Source organism: Hemiscyllium ocellatum, chromosome 9 (assembly GCF_020745735.1).
Source record: "Hemiscyllium ocellatum isolate sHemOce1 chromosome 9, sHemOce1.pat.X.cur, whole genome shotgun sequence".
NCBI classification, from domain to species: Eukaryota; Metazoa; Chordata; class Chondrichthyes; order Orectolobiformes; family Hemiscylliidae; genus Hemiscyllium; species Hemiscyllium ocellatum.
Window position 1 is genome coordinate 23727435 of NC_083409.1, and position 20252 is coordinate 23747686.

A 20252-nucleotide genomic window follows, 5' to 3' on the forward strand; every position below is an offset into this window, starting at 1 on the left:
CACAGTCCACAGAGAGTTCACTAGGCTGATCGTAGGTCTGGACAGACTGTCTTGTGAGGAGACATTGAGTAGGTTGGATCCGTCTTCCTTGGAATATAGAAGAATGAGAGATTACCATATTGAAATACACATGATCCTGAGGAAACCTGACTTGTTGAAGGGGTAAGGACTAGAAGGCCTAATATCAGAGTAAGGGGCCACACAATTATAGATTAGATTAGATTCCTCACAGTGTGGAAATAGGCCCTTCAGCCCAACCAGTCCACACCAACCCTCTGAACAGTAACCCACCCAGACCCATTTCCCTCTGTCTAATGCACCTAACACTACAGGCAATTTAGCATGGCCAATTCACCTGGCCTGGACATCTTTGTGACTGTGGGAGGAAACCCACACGGACACGGGGAGAATGTGCAAACTCAACACAGACAGTCACCCAAGGCTGGAATCGAACCTGGGTCCCAGGTGCTGTAAGGCAGCAGTGCTAACCACTGAGCCACTGTGCTGCATAGAGTCATGCTGCACATAACCAGACCCTCTGGACCAGCTCATCCATGCTGACCAAATCCCAAACTAAATTAGTCCCACTTGTCTGCATTTGACCCATATCCCTCTAAACCTTTCTTTTCATGTACTTATCCAAATGATTTTTAAATGTTGTAATTGTACCTGCATTTACCACTTCCTCTGGAAGTTCATTCCACACACGAACCACACTATGTGTGAAACATTGCCCCCTACTGTCCCTTTTAAATCTTTCTCCTCTCATCTTAAGAACATGCCCCCTAGGTTTGAACTCACCCACCCTAGGGAAAAGATCTTGGAGAGATGAGGAGGAATTTTGTCTCTCAGAGGGCAAAGAATCTGTGCAATTTATTGCTGTCGAGACTGGGTCATTAAGTCTACTCAAGTTTGAGATAGAGCGAATTTTAATCAGGAAGGGAATCAAGGGTTTGGAGAAAAGGCAGGAAAGTGGGGTTGAGGAATTTCAGAGCTGAAAATGTGTTGCTGGAAAAGTGCAGCAGGTCAGGCAGCATCCAAGGAGCAGGAGAATCGACGTTTCGGGCATGAGCCCTTCTTCAGGCTCATGCCCGAAACGTCGAATCTCATGTTCCTTGGATGCTGCCTGACCTGCTGCGCTTTTCCAGCAAAACATTTTCAGCTCTGATCTCCAGCATCTGCAGTCCTCACTTTCACCTTGAGAAGTTTCAGATCAACGATGAACTCAATGAATGGCAGAGCAGACTCGATGGCTATTTCTACTTTGATATTTTATAGTCGTCTAGCCAAGCATTGGAGATGGGAGAAGCGGTATCTCTGCTGTACCTTTGCCATGTTTGGAACATGACCTTGTGTAGGTCACCGGGTAACAACAGCCGTCTCAGTTTGTCAGCTAAGAATGGTTCCATTCTGGCAAGCTGTACAGACAGAAAGGAGGAGCTCGGACTGCTGATGCTGGAGAGTCCGTGTCAAAAAAATGTGGTGCTGCAAAAGCACAGCAGGTCAGGTAGCATCCAAGGAGCAGGAGAGTCGATATTTTGGGCACAAGCCCTTCATCTCTGTGTAGACACAGATTCCATATTAAACCATCTGGGATAAATATATCACCAGACTTGGAAAGAGTGAGTGAGTGAGAGACAGAGAGAGAGAGAGAGAGAGATACAGAGGGAAAGGGCTCAAAACAACTAGCAGACTGCTGTGAGATAACAGGGCAGCTAAATATATACCTTCAGAATCAGTAGTTCGGAATCTTCCCCCTGCAAATGTATTGTCCTGTGGAGTCTGCTTGTATAAGAAAGCATCCACTGTTTGACTACAGGTGGTCTCACATCGGACATCAAATGTTAATCTCTTTTCTTCAGAAGCAAGGAACACAAGCATTGGGCTTCAGCGATGTACACAAAGGCTTATCAGGAATTTACTCTTGTAGGTCAAAGAATGTGGTGCTGGAAAAGCAACCGAGGAGCAGGAGAATCATCTTTTGAGCATAAGCTCTTCATCAGGAATGGGACTCTCCTGCCCCTTGGACGCTGCCTGACTGGCTGTGCTTTTCCAGCACCACACTTTTTGACTCTGATCACCAGCGTCTGCAATCCTCACTTTCTCCTTTTTTTCTGGTAAGTACTCTTTCTGTTTTATCTGTACAATATTTGTTGTAATCTTGATATCTGTAATGCTTAGTTGATAATATTATTCCTTTGTCCCTCAGGCACCTCCAGCAATAATGAGTAATAACAGTGAAACTGTTTAAACTGATACCTTGCTGATGACAGTACATTCTGTGTTCTCATTACCTTCGGCGTGGTGACCAAAATGGAAGAGAGACTTCATGGAGTCCAGAATCAATACTGAGGTCTCCCAGGGCAACAGTGTGCCACCAGATGTACTGGGCCTGACCTGCCGGTGGGGCAGGACTTATCCAGGGATGGTGATGTCCAAGACGTTGCCATACTCACCACATCATACCTTACAGATAACGTCCTGTGGCACAAATTTTCCAATTTTGACAGTAGCCCCCACATGTTGGTAAGGCAGTCTTTGTAAGGTCAATAGGGACAGGTTTGCCATTCCTGAATCTGAATCAAACGCCTCGGACCATGTTGGTGGTCCATTTGTTTTATTCTCGTTGTACTTTTTGCGCAGAGTTTGAATCCATCCAATCTCTGGGCCTTTTCTGAGAGAAATTAAGGAGTCACGCACGCCCTGCTGTCCCTGGAATCACAAGCAGGCCACAGCAGGAGGGATTTTCCACCTGCACAATAGTTTCATGGTCATCACTCCTGCTGCTGTTGACCTCCTCTGCCAATCGAGCCATGTCTCCCTGGTATCAGTATCCTCCTCAGATCGCCTAGATAAGATTCAAGGAACACATTATTTTATACAATACGAGCACCTTTGTCTGTCAACAGTGTACTTGTGAATTTTCTCTTGCCCCCTTTCATACCTTCCAGAAAATAAAGCATAAAATGAGATATTTATTTCTTTCCCCATTCCATCACAGCTTGGTATGGCAACTGCCCTGCCCAAGACTGCAGGAAAGAGTGGTGGACAGGGATGGTGATGTCCAAGACGTTGCCATACTCACCACATCATGCCTTACAGATAACGTCCTGTGGCACAACTTCTCCAATTTTGACAGTAGCCCCCACATGTTGGTAAGGCAGTCTTTGTAAGGTCAATAGGGACAGGTTTGCCGTTTCTGAATCTGAATCAAACGCCTCGGACAATGTTGGTGGTCCATTTGTTTTATTCTCGTTGTACTTTTGTGCAGAGTTTGAATCCACCCAGTCCGTCAGGCAAACCAGCCTTAATCCACTGACTCAGTGTACACTTGCAGCTGCTTCAGGTAAGCAGCCAACATGATCAAAGACCCCTCTTACCTCAGTTATACCCTCTTCCAGCCTCTTCCGATAGACAGAAGGTACAAAAGTTTGAAAGCACTTAGCCACACATTCAAGAACAGCGTCTTCTCCACTGTTATCAGAGCTATGAACAGACCTCTGATTCTTAGAGTTGATATTCTTTGAGCTTTCCTTGTGGCTGTTACACTATGTTCTGTTCTGTTACCCTGGCATACGGTGTGAGGTATGATTTGCCTGGACAGCATACAAAACAGTACTTTTCACTGTATCTCAGCATGTGTGACAATAATAAATCAGATCAAATCAATCTGACGACTCCTCTTAAGGGCTTCGAATTGGCTTCCAGGAAATACATTTTCTTTTGTTCTGCCCTCTGTGTATTTGTTGCATTCACACAGTAACATTTCCTTCTGTATTTGTGTTCATGAATGGAGGATTTGGACTCAGAAGAAGAATTAGAAGAATTGATCACAATTCTCAAGAACTATCAACCCCATTAAACTTAAAAGACGAAGTGGCTCAGTGGTTAGCACTGCTGCCTCACAGCACCAGGGTCCCAGGTTCAATCCCAGCCTTGGGTGACTGTCTGTGTGGAGTTTGCACATTCTCCCCATGTCTGTGACCTTGTGTAGGTCACCCGGTGACCGGTCACAAGATCATGTTCCAAACATGACCCATGTCCCACAATCCAAAAATGTGCAGGTCAGGTGAATTGGCCATGCTAAATTGCCTGTAGTGTTAGGTGCATTAGTCAGAGGGTGGGTTACTCTTTGGAGGGTCGGTGTGGACTGGTTGGGCCAAAGGGCCTGTTTCCCACTGTAGGGAATCTAATCTAAAAGTCACAACACATCAATTTCCAAGATACTATAGTGTTTAAATTGATGCAACAGGCATAGAGAAGCAACAACAACAAAAAAACCTCTTTGGCAAAATAACTGATACACAAAAAGCCACCATATTAGACATATCTTCTGCAGATTGGTGGAACCACAGTTAATAGAATCACAGTCATACAACAGGGTTTTGGAATTTGAAACATTTTAACCAGGCAGTTGGTACACCTTTTACTACATCTCAGGTCTCAACCTCAGATTTAAAATCATAATGGCATCCGCAATATCATCCCCCTGTGGATCCTGAGCATTTGCAGCCCTAAGTCAGAGATGCCAGATTAATTTGTGAGTAATTCACGACCTCAGTGATTTCACGTTTCCCTCACTCCGGGTCAGCTGAGTGTTCCTCGTTGGCGGGTTTGAAGCTGTTCAGTCTTCTTTGCAGCTGCCCTCTCTTCCCTGCTGTTACAGCTCCTCTCTCTCTCTCCCTAACTCTCTTTTTGGTTGTTGCTCTTCACTCAGCATCTGGGTGGTCTCCCCATACTCTCTTGCAGTCTTCTGACTCTGCCCAGCATCTGCCCTGCACTGTCTACCCCTCGGGCCCTTTGATCACTGGATGTTTTTCTCCCACATTCGTTCTGGATAGGCTTATAGTAAACCATCAGCAGCAAATACAAGAGTTTGTGATTGGGAAAACATCATTTCTGGATTGATCCCTTTATATTCTGGTGCTACTGGCAAATTTCTTGAAATCAGTTTCAGGTTGATTAATCCACCTCCCCCCCCACCCCACTCCACTCCACTCCACTCCACCCCATTCTTTGCTTGTCCCACAGTTCAATATCAGGGAGCATTTCTGGATTTTTTTAGATTAGATTGACTAAGTGTGGAAACAGGCCCTTCAACCCAACAAGTCCACACTGACCCTCCGAAGAGCAACCCAACCAGACCCATTCCCCTATATTTACCCCTGACTAAAGCACCTAACACTACAGGCAATTTAGCATGGCCAATTCAGCTAATCTGCACATCTTTGGACTGTGGGAGGAAACCGGAGCACCCGGAGGAAACCCACGCAGACATGGGGAGAATGTGCAAATTCCACACAGTCAGTTGCCTGAGGCGGGAATTGAACCCGGGTCTCTGGCACTGTGAGGCAGCAGTGCTAACCACTGAGCCACCGTGCTGCCCTTATGAAGGGCCTGATGAAGGAGAGGCGCTCTGGATATGAGCCCAGTTGCGCTCTCCGGAAGCGAAGAATGATCTCACAGAGGGATATGCGGGCAGAAAGAATGAGTTCAGGCTCATTGTGCCTTTTAGAATTACTCAGGAGCTGAGAGACCAAACCCCCACCCCCACCACGCTCTCCATGGCAACACTGAAGCCAATCACATTGGACAAGGCAGCCAATCAGTAGGTAAAAACACAGGGACTGCAGATGCTGGACACCAGAGTTTAGATTAGAGTGGTGCTGGAAAAGCACAGCAGGTCAGGCAGCATCCGAGGAGCAGGAAAATCGACGTTTCGGGCAAAAGCCCTTCATCATGAATAGAGCCTGCAAGGTGGAGAGATAAATGAGAGGGGGTTGGTGTGGGGAGAAAGTAGCATGGAGTACAGTGGGTGAATGGTGGTGGGGATGGAGGTGATAGGTCAGAGAGGAGGGTGGGGGAAGGTAGCAAAGAGTACAGTGGGTGAATTAGTACCCTCTTCTCCAGTCACATATTGTGATCACATGGCATTTGGCATTCTTGGGATTGTCCTGCCAAATGCAAAACGAGAGGCCTTGGCGTTTGAGGGAGCTTCAATGTTTCGCACCACCATTTCTGTGATGTCCTCATGTTGACGACACATTGGCGCTGGGCTCTGATTTCACCATGTCTGACACACTTGTCATTGCTGCAAAGAGGTATCACTGCAGTCCTCTGCTACATGGCATGTTGTGACAACAATACTGGCAAGACATCCAACCCCTTCAGAAAGAGAGATGAACCAGGCTCACTTGCAAAGCACAGCACCTTTACAGAGTCAAGGTTTCTCATTTATTTTGACATAAAAGGTCAGAACAAAGCAAAGGGGTTTTTTTTTGAAAGCATTCTGATTGTCAATACTTCACAATACACTTCAATTGCAGCGTTAGAATATACAGTATTGAAACACATGACTTGGGCTGTTTCGATCCAATCAGCTGAGTTGCAGCCCACTGACTGTTATGGTCAACTTGCACTATAAAGTCAAGCCTTTTAGTTCAACATAGTTTCGTCGACTGGGAAAAGAAAAGAACTAAGACATTTCTGAAAACCTCAATCACATGCCAGTAAGTTAAGTCACTGAACTCACTAAAATTGACGGAACTTTCCAAACTGCATGCAGAAACACACACTGGCCAACCTGTTCAGGCAGGTCTGGGTGGGGATGGATGGAGGGAGAGGGGTCAGGGTGGGGTTGGAGAGTGGCTTTTGGGTTGGGAGGAGGGCAGGGAAGTGAAAACTTAATCATTTACACGTCAAACGTTGGCTCTTTACTGTGCTTCAAGCATTTTCAAAAAGAAAAAAAGGTAAAAACGATTTTGAGTCCCAGGGTGACCGGCGTCCTGCATAACAAAGCAGCGACATTCCCCACCCATCCCCTCCCCACCCTCACCTCCACACAGGAAATGTCCTGCTTTCACTGCAGTCAGACCAGACTCCATCAAGGTCCCAAAACATTGTCCATGAGGATCTCTGTCCCAGCTTAAAGCAGGTCTCCTCGGAATCTTGAACAGCACATTATAGTAATGGGCAGTCGGAAATGTTTAAAAAATATAACACACGCTGGACTGTTCTCTTTCACTTGGTGGGAATAGCTTTCAGTGATACAATCCCCACCCCCTGGCCTGGGGAGGAGGGTGTTCATGGATAGCGCAATTACCAGGGCGTGTGTCCGTACCGAGAGCCACATCAGGAATGGGAGCAGCCATTCTTCCATCATCTGTCAGGAGCAAGGAGCAGGGAGGGGGAACAGGGAGCAAGGGAAGGGGGTACTGGGAACAGGGAGGTTGAGGGGGAACAGAGAGCAAGGAGGGGGAACAAAGAGTGGGAGAGGGAACAGTGAGCGGGAGGGGGAACAAGGAGCAGGGAGGGGAATCGGGAGCAGTTGGTGGGATCAGGGAGCAGGGAGCAGGATCAGGGAGCAGGGAAGAGGGATTAGGAGAGCAGGGAAGGGGGATCAGGGAGCAGGGAGGGGGAACAGGGAGCAGGGAGGGGGATCGGGAGCAGTTGGTGGGAACAGGGAGGGGGATCAGGGAGCTGGGAGGGGGAACAGGGAGCAGGGAGGGGGAAGAAGGAGCAGGGAGGGGGAAGAAGGAGCAGGGAGTGGGAACAGGGAGGGGTATCGGGGGGGGAACAGGGAGCGAGAACAAGGAGCAGGGAGTGAGAACAGGGAAGGGGGAACAGGGAAGGGGGAACAGGGAGGGGGAACAGGGAGGGGGAACAGGGAACAGGGATGGGGAACAGGGAGCAGGGAGTGAGAACAGGGAGCGGGGGGAACAGGGAGCATGGAAGTTGAGAGGGATCAGGGAGCAGGGAGGGGGAACAGGGAGCAGGGAGGTTGAGGGGGATCAGGGAACAGGGATGGGGAACAGGGAGCAGGGAGTGGGAACAGGGAACAGGGAGGGGGAACAGGAAGTAGGGAGGGGGATCAGGAAATAGGGAGGCGATCAGGAAGTGGGGGGGAATCAGGGAGCGGGGGGGATCAGAGAGCAGGGAGAGGGATCAGGGAGCAGGGAGGGGGATCAGGGAGCAGGGAGAGGAACAGGAAGTAGGGAGGGGGATCAGGGAGCGGGGGGCAGGAAATCAGGGAGCGGGGGGGGGAAACAGGGAGTGGGAGAAGGAACAGGGAGCACGGATGGGGAGCAGGGAGAGGGAACAGGGAGGGGGAACAAAGAGGGAGAGGGAACATGGAGTGGAAGGAGGAAGAGGGAGCAGGGAGGGGGTACAGGGAGCTGGGAGGAGAACAGAGAGTGGGAGGGGGAAGAAGGAGTGGGAAGAGGGAGCAGGGAGGGGTACAGGGAGTGGGAGGGGAACAGGGAGTAGGAGGAGTGAATGGCATCCAGGAGATTCATCCACAACGCATTCTTTTCTGTCAGGACAGTCTGGCTCTGTCTCCTCCTTTTCCATCCAGTGGTGGTCTGGGAGGAGGGGGAGAGGTGTGTACCTGAGAGGACTGCTAATCTTTCCTCTGAGCGTTTCTCCCTCTGTCTATGCCAGTCAATACAGCCACCCAATCCCCTCCCCCATCTTCACCTCACCTCCCTTCTCCTCTCCCTACCCAGCCTCCTTCTCTTTCCCCTTAATACCCTCCCTCCTGCTCATGTTCTCTCTCATCTTCCATATTGTCCTCAGCTTCCTTACCGACACTGCTCCTCTACCCTCTCCCCCCTTCTCCCCCTTCCCCAGTCTAACACTGCCACCTCCTCCTCCCCCCCCCCCCCGGTCTAACACTGCCACCTCCTCCCCCCCCTCCCCCGGTCTAACACTGACACCCCCTCTCCCCCTCCCCCAATCTAACACTGACATCCCCACTCCTCCTCCTCCCCCAGTCTAACACTGACATCCCCTCGCCCCCTCCCCCAATCTAACACTGACATCCCCTCGCCCCCTCCCCCAGTCTAACACTGACACCCCCTCGCCCCCTCCCTCAGTCTAACACTGACATCCCCTCTCCACCTCCCCCAGTCTAACACTGACATCCCCTCGCCCCCTCCCCCAGTCTAACACTGACATCCCCTCTCCCCCTCCCCCAATCTAACACTGACACCCCTTCTCCCCCTCCCCCAGTCTAACACTGACATCCCCTCGCCCCCTCCCCCAATCTAACACTGACACCCCCTCTCCCCCTCCCCCAATCTAACACTGACACCCCCTCTCCCCCTCCCCCAGTCTAACACTGACATCCCCTCGCCCCCTCCCTCAGTCTAACACTGACACCCCCTCTCCCCCTCCCCCAGTCTAACACTGACATCCCCTCGCCCCCTCCCCCAATCTAACACTGACACCCCCTCTCCCCCTCCCCCAATCTAACACTGACATCCCCTCGCCCCCTCCCCCAGTCTAACACTGACATCCCCTCGCCCCCTCCCCCAATCTAACACTGACACCCCCTCTCCCCCTCCCCCAGTCTAACACTGACATCCCCTCTCCCCCTCCCCCAATCTAACACTGACACCCCTTCTCCCCCTCCCCCAGTCTAACACTGACATCCCCTCGCCCCCTCCCCCAATCTAACACTGACACCTCCTCCCCCCTCTCCCCCGGTCTAACACTGACATCCCCTCTCCCCCTCCCCCAATCTAACACTGACACCCCTTCTCCCCCTCCCCCAGTCTAACACTGACATCCCCTCGCCCCCTCCCCCAATCTAACACTGACACCCCCTCTCCCCCTCCCCCAGTCTAACACTGACATCCCCTCTCCCCCTCCCCCAGTCTAACACTGACATCCCCTCGCCCCCTCCCCCAATCTAACACTGACACCCCCTCTCCCCCTCCCCCAGTCTAACACTGACATCCCCTCGCCCCCTCCCCCAATCTAACACTGACATCCCCTCTCCCCCTCCCCCAATCTAACACTGACACCTCCTCCCCCCTCTCCCCCGGTCTAACACTGACATCCCCTCTCCCCCTCCCCCAATCTAACACTGACACCTCCTCCCCCCTCTCCCCCGGTCTAACACTGCCACCCTTTCTCTCCCTCTCCGGTCTAAAACCGCCATCCCCTCTCCCCCCCCCCCCCCGGTCTAACACTGACACCCCCTCTCCCCCTCCCCGGTCTAATACTGACACCCCCTCTCCCCCTCCCCGGTCTAACACTGACACCCCCTCTCCCCCTCCCCCAATCTAACACTGACATCCCCTCTCCTCCTCCTCCCCCAGTCTAACACTGACATCCCCTCGCCCCCTCCCCCAGTCTAACACTGACATCCCCTCGCCCCCTCCCCCAGTCTAACACTGACACCCCCTCGCCCCCTCCCCCAGTCTAACACTGACACCCCCTCTCCCCCTCCCCCAGTCTAACACTGACATCCCCTCGCCCCCTCCCCCAGTCTAACACTGACATCCCCTCGCCCCCTCCCCCAATCTAACACTGACACCCCCTCTCCCCCTCCCCCAGTCTAACACTGACATCCCCTCTCCCCCTCCCCCAATCTAACACTGACACCCCTTCTCCCCCTCCCCCAGTCTAACACTGACATCCCCTCGCCCCCTCCCCCAATCTAACACTGACACCCCCTCTCCCCCTCCCCCAGTCTAACACTGACATCCCCTCGCCCCCTCCCCCAATCTAACACTGACATCCCCTCTCCCCCTCCCCCAATCTAACACTGACATCCCCTCTCCCCCTCCCCCAATCTAACACTGACACCCCCTCGTCCCCTCCCCCAGTCTAACACTGACACCCCCTATCCCCCTCCCCCAGTCTAACACTGACACCCCCTCTCCCCCTCCCCTGGTCTAACACTGACATCCCCTCGCCCCCTCCCCTGGTCTAACACTGACATCCCCTCTCCCCCTCCCCCAATCTAACACTGACACCCCCTCGCCCCCTCCCCTGGTCTAACACTGACATCCCCTCTCCCCCTCCCCCAGTCTAACACTGACATCCCCTCGCCCCCTCCCCCAATCTAACACTGACATCCCCTCTCCCCCTCCCCCAATCTAACACTGACATCCCCTCTCCCCCTCCCCCAATCTAACACTGACACCCCCTCGTCCCCTCCCCCAGTCTAACACTGACACCCCCTATCCCCCTCCCCCAGTCTAACACTGACACCCCCTCTCCCCCTCCCCTGGTCTAACACTGACACCCCCTCGCCCCCTCCCCTGGTCTAACACTGACACCCCCTCTCTCCCCGGATTAACACTGTGCCCCCTCCATTCCCCATATCTAACACCGTCCCTCCTCCCGTTCCTGGCCATAGCCTGCCCACCCCACCCTCTCTTCCCGGTCTAGCACTGCTCCCACCTCCCCCCCCCCCTTGCTCGACTTCCCAGTCAGAGACTGCGCGCCCTCCCCCCACTTCCCATCCCAGTCTCACACTGCCCCATCTCCTCTCCCCGGTCTCTAACACTGGTCGTCCTGGTCTTGCTCCTGGCCTTGGTCGGCGAGAGTGAGGGGTGGTCCGATGCCGATGGTAGTTGCCCCTGAGCCCGTTGCCCTCGACCCGGCTGCCCCCACCCTGGCGCGGTAGCTGCCGTTGGGCAGCTGCCAGCTGTGGCGGAGTGGCGGTGCCGACGAGATGGTGTGCGAGCGGCCCAGGCTGGTGGCGACCGCGGCCTCGAAGGTGAGGGTTTCCTCCCCGGGGCCCTGCTCCTGGTCCAGGCTGCCCCCTTCCTCGTGCAGGCTCAGCGACGGCTCCGAGATGTAGCGCAGCGGCGTCGAGTGCTGGCTCTCGCTCTTGGTGCTCAGACCCGGCGACTCGCCCCAGAGGGCCTTGCTGGGCCGCACTCTCAGTGACTGGTAGCGGCACTCGCCCTTGCCTCTCGGCGTGGCCTGCTCACAGGAGGAGGGCGGCGGCGGCGACCACGGCTCAGGCCGCTGGGCAACCGGAGAGTACGAGATGTGCGGCCGCGGTTTTGGGGGTGTCTGCGGGAGCTGCCGTCTCCCCTGTCTTGGCGTGTTGGTCCCAGATGTCGAAGGGATCGGGCTCTCACTGACCGGACTGCTGGCCTGCAAGAAACAAGATGGAGAAACATGACTGCCTGTTCCTCTCCTGGAGGTGGGCGGAGGTGGTGTGCGCAGGGAGTGGAAGGTTTAGAGGTGCAGAGCCTCCCAGGGGTGGGCATCACTGGCTGGCCAGCAGGTATTGCCCGCACCTAGTTGCTCCTTCAAGGTGGTGATGGGCTGACCCACAATGCCATTAGGGACGGAATTCCAGGAATTTGACCCAGTGAAGGAATGGTGATAACATTCCAAGTTGGGATGGTGAATAGCTCGGAGGGGAACCTGCAGGCGTTCTTGTGTATTTACTGCCCTTGTCCTTCTAGTTGGGAGTGGTTGTGGGTTTGGAAGGTGCTGTCCGAGAATCTTTGATGAATTGCTGGAGTGCATCGTGATTCATGAAATGCAGCAGACCCCAGCTCTCCAAAAGGCAGCATACAGCTTTTTGAGTGAGGATCATTGAACTGGGTGTGTGTATGTCTATGTGTGAGTATGTGTTCTGCGTATATGTGAGTGTGTGTGTGTGTGCATGTATGTATACACGTATCTGTGAGAGAGGGAGAGTGTGAGACAGAGTGTGTGTGTGTTGTGTATCTGTGAATTGTATAGGTCTATGTTTTGTTTGTGGGTGTGTTTGGTGTGAATATGATTGTGTGTGTGAATGCATGCGACAGTGTGTGTGTGTATCTGTACAATTGTGAGTTGGTGCATAGGTGTGAGTGTGTGTCTGAGTGTGAATGTGACTGAGTGTGAGAGTGTTGTGTGTCTGAGTTTGTGTTGTGAGTGTGTATGTGTGTGTGTGTGAATGTGAGTGAGTACGGGCGGCACGGTGGCACAGTGGTTAGCACTGCTGCCTCACAGCGCCTGTAGACCCGGGTTCAATTCCCGACTCAGGCGACTAACTGTGTGGAGTTTGCACGTTCTCCCCGTGTCTGCGTGGGTTTCCTCCGGGTGCTCCGGTTTCCTCCCACAGTCACAAAGATGTGCGGGTCAGGTGAATTGGCCAAGCTAAATTGCCCGTAGTGTTAGGTAAGGGGTATGGGTGGGTTGCGCTTCGGCGGGTCGGTGTGGACTTGTTGGGCCGAAGGGCCTGTTTCCACACTGTAAGTCTAATCTAATCTAAAAAGACAGTGGGTGTTGTATCTGCATGTGTATGTCAGTGCGTATCTATGTGTGAGTCTGTGTGGTGTATGCCTGTGTTGTGTGTGTGTGTGTGTGTGTGTGTGTGTGTGTGTGTGTGTGTGTGTATGGAGTGTGTGTGTATGGAGTGTGTGTGTGTGCGTGTGTGTGTGTGTGTGAATGGAGTGTGTGTGTGTGTGTGAGTGTGTGTGTGAATGGAGTGTGTGTGTGAATGGAGTGTGTGTGTGTGCGCGTGTGTGTGTGTGTGAATGGAGTGTGTGTGTGAATGGAGTGTGTGTGTGTGTGTGTGTGTGAATGGAGTGTGTGTGTGTGTGTGTGTGAGTGTGTGTGTGTGAATGTAGTGTGTGTGTGTGTGTGAGTGTGTGTGTGTGAATGGAGTGTGTGTGTGTGTGAGTGTGTGTGTGTGAATGGAGTGTGTGTGTGTGTGTGTGTGTGTGTATGGAGTGTGTGAGTGTGTGTGTGTGAATGGAGTGTGTGTGTGTGTGTGTGTGAGTGTGTGTGTGTGAATGGAGTGTGTGTGTGTGTGTGAGTGTGTGTGTGTGAATGGAGTGTGTGTGTGTGTGTGTGTGTGAGTGTGTGTGTGTGAATGGAGTGTGTGTGTGTGTGAATGGAGTGTGTGTGTGTGTGTGTGTGTGTGTGTGTGTGTGTGTGAATGGAGTGTGTGTGTGTGTGTGTGTGTGTGTGTGAATGGAGTGTGTGTGTGTATGTGTATCTGTGTGGGAGTGTGTGTGTGTGTGAATGGAGTGTGTGTGTGTGAGTGTGTGTGTGAATGGAGTGTGTGTGTGTGTGTGAGTGTGTGTGTGTGAATGGAGTGTGTGTGTGTGTGAATGGAGTGTGTGTGTGTGTGTGTGTGAGTGTGTGTGTGTGTGAATGGAGTGTGTGTGTGTGTGTGTGTGTGTGTGTGTGAATGGAGTGTGTGTGTGTGTGTTGTGTATGTGTATCTGTGTGGGAGTGTGTGTGTGTGTGAATGGAGTGTGTGTGTGTGTGTGTGTGTGTGTGAATGGTGTGTGTGTGAGTGTGTGTGTGTGTGTGTGTGAGTGTGTGTGTGTGTGAATGGAGTGTGTGTGTGTGTGTGTGAGTGTGTGTGTGAATGGAGTGTGTGTGTGTGTGTGTGTGTGAGTGTGTGTGTGTGTGAATGGAGTGTGTGTGTGTGAATGGAGTGTGTGTGTGTGTGTGTGTGTGTGTTGTGTATGTGTATCTGTGTGTGAGAGTGTGTGTGTGTGTGTGTGTGTGTGTGAATGGAGTGTGTGTGTGTGTGTGTGTGTGTGTGTTGTGTATGTGTATCTGTGTGTGAGTGTGAATGGAGTGTGTGTGTCTGATATGTGCATGCTGGAGCTGAATGAAGGAAGCCGGTACGCACTGTCTTACCAGGACAATAAAATATTTTCCATCACCTTTCCAGAATAAGTCTGGGCTTTTATAAAGGGGGTCTTATTTCTATTTTCACTATCTTCCCCTTGCTATGTTTAGAAGACATGGAGCAATCTGTGAAGTTGGCAAACGTACAATGAAGACCTTCGTTGTGCAATTGGTTCTGTTTCAATGAGCAAACTGTCCTGGTAAGACAGTGCCTACTGGCTTCCTTCATTCAGCTCCAGCAGCCAGCACCAATTTCTTCAAAGCTGCCAAAGCCTTATTTATTTGACAGAGAATTGGAACAGTGAGCTAAATGGCCCCATGCTGTACCAATTCTTTTATGGCATGAGCTCTGCTGGAAGAGCTTGATTGCAGTGTTGGTGAATGTTGAGGTGTTAGCTTGACAAAGATTCTCTGTTCTACTCTGATTAGTAAATGAGATGCTTTCTCTCAGCCACTCTTCTCATGTAATGTAATAGTTTTCGGAAAATAGTGTGGTGCCATTCTCCCAGTGAAACAGTTTGTGGATGATTTCATGGCTTGAATTAGCAAGTGAATTTGAAGAATGATAAAACATACAAATAGTAAACAACAGTCACTGAGAACGAGTAAGGTAGTCCGTGAGTAAAAATAGTCTTGAAGGGACGTCAAACCATATAATTATTTAGATACATAGAGTCAGAGAGATGTACAGCATGGAAACAGATCCTTCAGTCCAACCTGTCCAGATCTCCCAACCCAACCAAGTCCCACCTGCCAGCACCCGGCCCATATCCCTCCAAACCCTTCCTATTCATATATCCATCCAGATGCCTTTTAAATGTTGCAATTGTACCAGCCTCCACCACTTCCTCTGGCAGCTCATTCCATACACGTACCACCCTCTGTGTGAAAAAGTTGTCTGTTAGGTCTCTTTTATATCTTTCCCCTCTCACCCTAAACCGATGCCCTCTAGTTCTGGATTCCCCAACCACAGGGAGAAGACCATGACTATTTACCCTAACCATGCCCCTCATGATTTTATAAACCTCTATAAGGTCACCCCTCACCCTCCGACACTCCAGGGAAAACAACTCTAGCCTATTCAATCTCTCCCTGTAGCTCAAATCCTCCAACCCTGGCAACATCCTTATAAATCTATTCTGAATCTTTTCAAGTTTCACAACATCCTTCCAATAGGAAGGAGACCAGAATTGCACACAATTTTGCAAAAGTGACATAACCAATGTCCTGTACAGCCGCAAAATGACCTCCCAACTCCAATAATCAATGCTCTGACCAATAAAGGAAAGCATACCAAACGCCTTCTTCACTATCCTATCTACCTACGACTCCACTTTCAAGGCACTATGGGCCTGCACTCCAAAGTCTCTTTGTTCAGCAACACTCCCTAGGACCTTACCATTAAGTGCATAACTCCTGCTAAGATTTGCTTTCCCAAAATGCAACACCTCACTTTTATCTAAATCAAACTCCATCTGCCACTCCTCAGCCCATTGGCCCATCTGGTCAAGATCCCGTTGTAATCTGAGGTAACCTTCTTCACTGTTCACTACATCTCCAATTTTGGTGTCATCTGCAAACTTACTAACTACACATCTTAAGTTCGCATCCAAATCATTTATGTAAATGACAAAAAGTAGAGGACCCAGCACCGATCCTTGTGGCACTCCACTGGTCACAGGCCTCCAGTCTGAAAAACAACCCTCCGCCACCACCATCTGTCTTCTACCTTTGAGCCAGTTCTGTATCCAAATGGCTAGTTCTCCCTGTATTCCATGAGATCTAACCTTGCTAACCAGTCTCCCATGGGGAACCTTGTCAAACGCCTTTTTGAAGTCCATATAGATCACATCTACTGCTCTGCCCTCATCAATCTTCTTTGTTGCTTCTTCAAAAAGCTCGATCAAGTTTGTGAGACATGATTTCCCACGCACAAAGCCATGCTGACTATCCCTAAAGTCCTTGCCTTTCCAAATACATGTACATCCTGCCCCTTAGGATTCCCTCCAACAACTTGCCCACCACCGAGGTCAGGCTTACCGGTCTATAGTTCCCTGACTTAAACAGTGGCACCACGTTTGCCAACCTCCAGTCTTACGGCACCTCACCTGTAACTATCAATGATAGAAATATCTCAGCAAGGGGCCCAGTAATCACTTCCCTAGCTTCCCACAGCGTTCCAGGATGCACCTGATCAGGTCCTGGGTATTTTTCCACTTATATGCATTTCAAGACATCTAGCACTTCCTCCTCTGTAAATTGGACATTTTCCAAGGTGTCTCCATCTATTTCCCTACAGTCTGTATCTTCCATATTCTTTTCCACAGTAAACACTGATACAAAATATTCATTTAGTATCGCCCCCATCTCCTGCGGCTCCACACAAAGGCCACCTTACTGATCTTTGAGGGGCCCTATTCTCTCCCTAGTTACCCTTTTGTCCTTAATATATTTGTAAAAACCCTTTGGATTCTCCTTAATTCTATTTGCCAAAGCTATCTCATGTCCCCCTTTTGCCCTCCTGATTTCCCTCTGAAGTATACTCCTACTTCCTTTATACTCTTCTAAAGATTCACTCGATCTATTCTGTCTAAACCTTACATATGCTTCCTTATTTTTCTTAACCAAACCCCTAACTTCTTTAGTAATCCAGCATTCTCTGTACTTACCAGCCTTTCCTTTCACCCTGACAGGAATATACTGTCTCTGCACTCTCGTTATCTCATTTCTGAAGGCTTCCCATTTTCCAGCCATTCCTTTATCTGCGAACATCTGGCCCCAATCAGCTTTTGAAAGTTCTTGTCTAATACTGTCAAAATTGGCCTTTCTCCAATTTAGAACTTCAACTTTTATATCAGGTCTATCTTTATCCATCACTATTTTAAAACCTAATAGAATTATGGTCGCTGGCCCCAAAGTGCTCCCCATTCACCTGCCCTGTCTTATTTCCCAAGAGTAGGTCAAGTTTTGCACCTTCTCTAGTAGGTACATCCACATACTGAATCAGAAAATTGTCTTGTACTCACTTAACAAATTCTTCTCCATCTAAACTCTTCACACTACGGCAGTCCTAGTCTATGCTTGGAAAGTTAAAATCCCCTATTATAACCACCCTATTATTCTTACAGATAACTGAAATCTCCTAACAAATTTGATTCTCAATTTCCCTCTGACTATTAGGGGGTCTATAGTTGGTCTACAATCCCCTTCTTATTTCCACCCAAATAACTTCCCTGGATGTATTTCCGGGAATATCCTCCCTCATGACAGCTGTAATGCTATCCCTTATCAAAAATGCCACTCCCCCTCCTCTCTTGCCTCCCTTTCTATCCTTCCTGTAGCTTTGTATCCTGGAACATTAAGCTGCCAGTCCTGCCCATCCCTGAGCCATGTTTCTGTAATTGCTATGATATCCCAGTCCCATGTTCCTAACCATGCCCTGAGTTCATCTGCCTTCCCTGTTAGGCTCCTTGCATTGAAATAAATGCAGTTTAATTTATTAGTCCTACCTTGTCCCTGCCTGCCCTGACTGTTTGACTCACTTCTGTTCTCAGCTGTACCCGTCTCAGATTGATCTCTTTACTCACTATCTCCCTGGGTTCCCGTCCCCCCACCTTACTAGTTTAAATCCCCCTGAGCAGCTCTAGCAAATCCCCCTGCCAGTATATTAGTCCCCTTTCAATTCAAGTGCAAAGCATCATTCTTGTGCGGGTCACTTCTACCCCAGAAAAGATTCCAAAAATGTGAATCCTTCTCCTCAGCCATGCATTCATCTGCTCTATCCTCCAATTCCTATCCTAACTACTCTTAAAGACCTCCTTTTTAAATTCCTGCCTAACTTTCTGTATTTTCCCTTCAGAATCTCATCCTTTTCCCTTCCTATGTCGTTGGTAAAATGACCTCCTGCTGGCCCCTCTCCTCCTTGAGAATATTGTGCACCCTCTCTGAGACATCCTTGATCCTGGCACTAGGGAAGCAACACAACATTCTGCTTTTTCACTGCTGGCCACAGAAACGTCTGTCTGTACCTCAGGCTAGAGAGTCCCCTAACACAGTCGATCGTTTGGAACCCGACTTACCTCTCGTTATATTAGAGCCAGTGTTAATACAGAAACTTGGCTGTTCATGCTACGTTCCCCAGAGAATCCATCACCCCCTACATGTTCCAAAACAGCATACATGTTTGAAATGTGGATAGCCACAGAAGACCCCTGCACTATGTGCCTATCTCTCTTACCCTTTCTGGAGTTAACCCATCTATGTGACTGCATCTGCAACTATTCTCTCTTCCTGTAACTGCCATCCATCACATCCCCTTACTCTGGTAAATTCCTCATTGCCTCTAACTCTCGTTCCAACCGTTCCATTCGATCTGACATGATTTGCAACCAATGTCATTTATTGCAGATATAATCCTCAGTAACCCGTAAACTCTCCCTAAACTCCCACATCCGACAAGAAGAGCATATCACTCTACTAAGGGCCATTTTTGCTCCTTACAATCCCAGAAAATAGCCCCGTCTTATTCCTCTGCAAAACACTGCTCCAGGCTAACTCAATACTGATGGCTTATATTTTTAAGTTTAGTCAAGAAACATATCACAATAAAACATATAATCAAGAGAGAACCCACTCTACTCACTACTGCAGACTTACAGCAAGGCCCCAAGGCCACACTTAAAACTATTCACTTATCTGTCTCTGTGCTGTGACCTCTCCCAAACAGATTTCTCCAAGATCATCACTGTTTGTTAATTTTCCTAGATGCACTGCGATAGCGACACATGAATTCGAAAGCAAAGGCAGTAATTGTGCAGGTTCACTACTGTGTTAGTTCGCAATGTGCGTATCTTTCTCGCTCTCTCTCTCCCCTGCACTGACCTCACCTTGTGCTGCCTTTGGCTGTTCCTCTCCCTTTTAAAAGTGTCGTCGTTTTGAATTTTTTTCTCCCAAGTTCCAAAACAACGCAACAACATATAAAACAGTAACTGGTAGTACAGAACTTGAGTATTGCTGAAAAAAGAAATGTTTTATCAAAACTTTTCATTTTTAATTTATCAGGACAATTTGCTGAGAAATACCAATGCAAAGGGAAAAGTTACAGAATAAGAACAAAGTACTGATTGGTAGAGGTGTTGCCATAGGAAATGGGACAGTTAATGCAGACTGACAGTTAACTGGCCAGGCTTTGTTTAAATATTAAACCTGGCACTTTGATTCTGAGCATGGCCTTGCCCTGAGAAGTGAATCAGATCATAACTGTCCTCTATTCTGCTCATTTGAAACAGATGCAGTGCATGCACAACGGATAGAGCTATGTGTTTGTCTAGGTAGCTTCAAGCCTGAATGACAGCTTAACTCTTTGTACACTTGCTATTTAGCAAGTGTTTAATTGCATACTCGCGTCTAATGCTGGACACTTTACGGTGAACTTTCCAACAGGCTGGTTTGTTATTGTCAGTACATTCCTTATTGATTATCTTACAAATTGGTAATGTGGTATATAACTTATAGATGTTAGGTATGTTGGTCATATTTCTAAAGATCAAATAGCATATTCTTTCAGTTGTCTACAACTGTGAATTGTTCTGGTGAATAGAAGATGAAAAGTGTTGAGAAAATTTGTTTTTTTTTCCAGCCACGCTCAAGATATCAAAAGCATAGAGAGCCTACAATTTTGACTCAATGTTAATGCCAGTTTGAGAAATAATAATGAGAGAATCACGATAGCTGGGCCATTTCCACTGGAGGAGAGAAGACTGGGAAGATATGTCAGGCCTTGAAAATTATTTAAGGTTTTGATCAAGTGAATAGAAAAAGACTGGGGAATTACAGAGGAGTAGTACAATTTAGAGTGAGCAACA

General features: G+C 49.5%; 1 protein-coding gene across 1 annotated transcript in view; it reads right to left on the minus strand.

The window, feature by feature from the left end:
• Positions 1-11292: 11292 nt before the first annotated feature.
• The window catches only part of LOC132818913 (probable voltage-dependent R-type calcium channel subunit alpha-1E), a 127783-nt gene continuing 118823 nt past the window's right edge, over positions 11293-20252 (minus strand). The window contains exon 26 of the mRNA XM_060830045.1: positions 11293-11898. Coding sequence (XP_060686028.1) covers positions 11293-11898 — 606 coding nt within the window. The remainder of the gene's footprint in view (positions 11899-20252) is intronic.